Raw genomic sequence first — 5,626 nt, forward strand, 5'->3', positions numbered from 1 at the left:
GATGTGGTTGTTGGAAATTGAACTCAGGACCTTTGGAAGAGCAGGCAGTGTTCTTAACTACTGAGCCATCTCTCCAGCCCTTTTACTTTTTGAGACAGGTCTCACTAAGCTGCAAAGGCTGGGCCTCTGACTCACTTTGTATTCTAGAAAGGCCCCGAGCTTGTAATCCTCCTGCCTCAGATTTCAAAGTAGCTGGGGTACAGTGCTGGATCACCAGGCCTGATCTTTATTACTTTGTATCATCCACATGCCTTCCATTTATTAAAACAAGTGCCCAGGATTGGTGGCATATACCTGTAATGCCAGCTCTCAGGAAACCAAGGAGAGAGGATCATGCATGTCTGAGGCTAGCCTGGGCTATGTAGTAAGTTTAGCCAAACCTGTCTCCTGTGTTGTGTTATACTAGCAGAAGCTTCACCTGTGGACTGACATGCCCAAGCACTCAAGACATTTGCACAATGAAACTAACATGGCTCTCAGAAAAACATGTTTCTCAGAACATATTCCTGTCGAGAAGCAATGTGTGACTGAATGTAGGCGTGCTCACCATGGCAAAGCTGGAAGCAACCCGCTTGGTACAGTGGTCAACCATGCTCTAGGATATCCATGATGCCAACACAAAGGCCCGGCAAGTCTCCAGTCTGGCCTAAAAGCCTCCCATGTTCTGCGGTGAGAGATAGAAACACTCTGGAGAGCAAAATTTACGTAAGAGCAAAAACCAAAGCCAAAGCTTTGCTGCAGAGGGCATGCTGCTGCTGGGTCTGTCCTCGGGGAAGGCACAGACCTTTCGCTTGAGGCACCTTCTTTATATACATATTACATTTTTAAAGGTACCAATAAACTTCTGTTAATTATTAATGTTAAGACAGAAGTTCTGATGACCCAGTAGCAGCAGCAGCAGGACCAGGGATCACCAATCCTGTGACTGCATCCCAAGTCACATCCAGGCTTATCAACCCAGATAAGCCAGGGACCTCGTCTCAGGCATGACAGAAGTACTTCTGAATATTGGGACAACCTGAAGAGGTTCCCACCAGCCAAATCCTTAGTCCCTTCAAAATGACAATGATAAAATATGAACTGCTGACAGGAACGGGAACTCACCAGCACTGTAGGGATACATAAAATAATAAATAGCAGGAAAAGGAGGTAGGCTGCCGGGATCAGAGACCTAGATCGGAAAAAACATTCTTGGGCAAATACCTGCCAACTCGGAACCCTGCCGAAGCTGGAACTATCAGCAGCTAGCTGTAGCTCTAGAGACCGCCTTTTGGTTGAGAGGTACAAATGGTTGACCAGGTGCCCCAAGTTACTTATACCCTACCTCCTCTTGTCACACTGCCCTGGACTCTGCAGATGGTACTTTTTCAGTTGACACTGGCATCTCTGAAGGGGCTGCCAAGGCTGGAGGGAGGACTTGTCTTCTGGCATGGGTCCAGCAGCACCCTCCACAGGGGTGGCAGCCACTCCACAGAAGCTTTAGCCTCAGGAGAACCTCTCCCGGTATCTAAGTTCCTTGAAGGCCTTCTCCTCGCAGGGTCCTGAGGGTGGTAGCTATTTTTTTCTGGGCCGTTTCAGAGCCCTCTCTTTACTCCTTCCCGGAGGTAAACCACCTTTACACAAGTAAATGGTTCAAAATTTCCTGCTACACCATCTCCTTACCAAACCAGGGGCAGGTGGGCATTAAGCCCCACTCCCCTGTGATGCTCTAGGTGAGTGTATCTGGTATTCCAAAGCATCATCAGGTAATCAGAGAGGTTCACAGTGCACGGTGTCATCTGAAGGGACTGCTGTCTTCTATGTCAATGTCACTCGAGACAAAACTATGGAATTACTCCAGATCAGAATGACAGCTGAACAGAACAGCTGATCCCAAGGGCTCTGGACTTGCAGAGGGGACCAACACGCGGAGAACATCACGAGGCCAACTGGTATGAGTGGTAGATTATCTCATCAGCACTAAAGCGACCGAATTTGGCACCTGTATCGTGATTGTCAGAGCTATCTTGGGGAAACACCTGCTCACACTTGAGGGACAGGCCATGGCATCTGAGACAGGAACGACTCATTAAATAGCACGGAGGTCGACAGACATATCTGGGTGAAGGACAGAATTCTCACGTGCAACTTCTATTCTTGCAACTTTCTATGGCCTTTGGAACTATTTCCAAATAAAATTTTAAGGACAATAGGACGAAGCAGTGGTCCTCAGCCACAGCTAGCCCTGGAAGCGCCTGGCCCCTGCAGCTCTTGATTCCACCAGGTACTACTTCCCGTTGTGCAGATAGGTGAGAGATACTGGCCCCCAGAAGAGCGCATCCTTTACAGCTCCTCTGCCTCTGAAGGGTACGCACCGACCTCTGCCACACACAGGACCATGAAGACTGCAGGTGCAAAGAGCTGGCAAAAGTTTAATTTGTAGGGCACTGGCCAACAGAGAGTTCCCTCTGGTGATTCTCAGGCCAAGAGGAAAACACATGTAAAGCTGGCAGGGGCAAGAATGAACCACCCAATGATTCCCCAGCTCCTGACTCCCCTGTGCAAGGAAGACAGTGCTCTCACAGGCAAACAGTTAAGTGTGAGCATCAAAGGAGTGTGGAATTTGTTCAAAGAGTGGTTACCACCGGCACACTAGCGAAGCTGTTCCTACTCCAGAGCTGGCTGTACAAAAAGAGCAGCTGATGTTGCTGACTCCATATTGCTAGGCTGGGTCCCAATCTGTGACAGGAGAACCGTAGAACAGTCATCAACAGCTAGGTGACCGTGCTGTGGAAGGCGGCTGTAGTGAAGGCTCATACGCATTCTCAACCTGTGACAGGAGAACCGTAGAACAGTTATGAACAGCTACGGTGACCGTGCTGTGGAAGGCGGCTGTAGTGAAGGCTCACAAGCATCCTTGCCTACTACGAGCAGGTTGAGGGATGGGACAGAGGTCAGGAACAAACCATCAATCCTGGTAGCTCTGAAATCGGGGAAGCCTGTGCTGCTTCCACAGGATTTAGGTTCAACACCTCTTGGCACATCTCCATTTTCAGGAACAATTTCAGGAATAATTAAAAAATATTCAGGCAACTCAAAATTGAAAGGGCCCATGCTTAACATGAATTCAGCCCTAGACATGGTCCCTATTTGTTCTCTATTTCTGTGACTGGCTGGTTCCCCAGCTGATTTCTGAGCCAGAAATCTGAGAGTCATCTCTAGTGCTCTCCTCTCCTGTGCCTCACATGCAGTCAGGGTAAGCTCTGCTGTTTCCTCTTCTGGTCCCCAACAGAGCTCTACTCTACACCCTACTGAACACCTCATCATTTCCTCCGACTGCCACAGGGACCATCCAGGGCAGGCCGGGCCATCTCCTGCACACGTCCTGTAAGACCAGAGGACCTGGGCATCCTGTGCATCCTCCCCAGGTCCTGCAGAGCCTCTCTAGCTTCTAAGGTGATGTCACTAAACCCCTGATCTCTGGGTGCCTCCTCTGGGCCCTGTTTTTATACTACCATCACCGCACTGACGGAATTTACCTGCTCCCGTATGTCTCCTGTGCTAGGATTTCAAACTCCTTGGGACAAGGACAATGCCATCACTGTGCCTCTCCCCTAGGCCCTGCACTCAGCAGATCTAAAATACTCTAGAAAGCACCTGTGCTTGCTGAACACCACGGCCTTTAGAATCTGGCAGCACATAATGGAAACTGCAAATCATGACAAACTGCAGGCAACAGCAGCCTCTGAAACACTATACTGCCACTCTGGAACGGAAATATCCCCAAATAATTAAAAACTACGTGGTGAGGGCTGATACAGAGTTTATTGAATTAAATTTTTCTATTTACAATTGAGATCACATCTACATACTATTTTGCTAGTCTACATGGGTACATTATCTCTAACGACTTTAAGACTGATGATGAATGGGTTCAATCACACAGAAACTCACACATCCACACTAATTGCTTTAAAACAGTAGTGCATACATTACAGTCCTCCTATAAAGCCAGCTTTGATTAAAAACCACTAGTTTCAAAGATCAGTCTCTGATTTTGAAGATGAACAAAGACACACTGTATGATTCTAAAATCTATGTTAGCCATTTTGTACAACTGCTATGTTACTGTACTATAGTATATATTCTTTAAAAGGACACTGATGAGGGACACCAGACAGCTGGCGTCCTCCCTCTCACCCCCAAACCTTTGGCCAAGAGTTCTCATTGTGAAGACGAAAGGGCCCAGTGCTACAACATTGTCCCATTACTCCTGGGAGGCGACAGAAGCAGGCCTACACGCTCCTTTAGTTCTACCACACTACAAAACTTGTGAATGGTTCTGAGATCAAGGGCACGGAAAGTCAGCGAGAACAAGGATGAGAAAGCCAGAGGTGGGTACATGAGATGCCAAGCTGTGTCCAACACCAGTGTACGTGTGCTTTGACTAGATGAACTCAGGAGCCAACTGCCGCAGGCCTGCTCAATTCACCTTCCCGGTCAGAACAAGGATATTAAAGATAAGCTCCGGCTTGTGCTGTCTGCTATGCGTAGGTTCCACCCGTGATGAGGAGCTCATAGGCAGGATCTCTACTCCGTCTGCACAACACAATGCACGCACACAGCATGCCCAGCAGCTGCAGGAAGAAAACAACATGAAATGGCTAACGACCACTTGGCTAATGTGTACGTCTTTATTGGCAATGAAGTTATTTCAAGTCTTAATGACCCGAAAATGTCAAAAAACAATGGAAGAGGAAATTTCTTACCAACACATGATATTAAACGGAAGTGGCTAAGTACGTCAGCTTCCTGGCTTCCTATCCAGGAGTTCTAAGGAGCTGGCAACACCAAGGCTCTTTTTATTACGATTCCCCACTAATAATGCACAGCTGTGCTCCCCAGAGCAGCGTTGGTGGTGACAGCCTGGGTCTCTGCACATGTGGCCACTTGATGTAGCCACTGCCACTGAGAAGATGCATTTTACAAAGATGTACTTTGACTTTAACATGTGGCTGTGGCTCCCAAGCTGTGCAGCACAAGTCTAGTAAAGCCTGTTTGATGGTGTCTCTTTTGGCATCTGGACTTGGGGGAGAGGCTTTATCAAAAATCCACAAAAACTCAATATGGTAGAAGGCCAGTCCCAGTGCCAAAAATTTGGAAGGCTTCTGTTTATTATTTACTACTTCTGATTCTGTGGCATTATGACATATTGCTTGTCAACAGCCACTACTCCTTCATAGTTTTCCATTTTAGCTAAATTCTTCTAGACTAGCATATTAGAATAGAGACATGTTACAATATTAAACTATAATATTAAAGAAACTGATTCCAGCTGGGCAGTGGTGGCACACACCTTTAATCCCAGCACGTGGGAGACAGAGGCAGGAAAATCTCCGAGTTTAAGGCTGGCCTGGTATATAGAATGAGTTTCAGGACAGTCAGGACTACACACACACACACACACACAAACCCTGTCTCAAAAAAGAAAAAAGTGATTCTAAAATTCTTGACCCAATTTCTTACAAAATGCAAACAGTATCACTGTTATTTTGTTGTCTCAACTCCTAACTGACAGCGAAGGGCCTAACCACTGGATTTTAGAAGGCAAGGGTCTCTGTGCATGCGCAGTAGTCTAGTTTTAGCA

The 5,626-nt window shown here is 47.2% G+C and overlaps 1 protein-coding gene across 1 annotated transcript in view; it reads right to left on the minus strand.

Moving 5' to 3' along the window:
• Window positions 1-3,785: 3,785 nt before the first annotated feature.
• Tspan3 (tetraspanin 3) overlaps window positions 3,786-5,626 on the minus strand; it is a 25,680-nt gene continuing 23,839 nt past the window's right edge. Inside the window, exon 7 of the mRNA XM_005347397.2 lies at window positions 3,786-4,616. Coding sequence (XP_005347454.1) covers window positions 4,524-4,616 — 93 coding nt within the window. The 3' untranslated portion in view covers window positions 3,786-4,523. The remainder of the gene's footprint in view (window positions 4,617-5,626) is intronic.

The sequence above is a fragment of the Microtus ochrogaster genome, chromosome 5 (genome assembly GCF_000317375.1).
Source record: "Microtus ochrogaster isolate Prairie Vole_2 chromosome 5, MicOch1.0, whole genome shotgun sequence".
In the NCBI taxonomy this organism is placed as follows: domain Eukaryota; kingdom Metazoa; phylum Chordata; class Mammalia; order Rodentia; family Cricetidae; genus Microtus; species Microtus ochrogaster.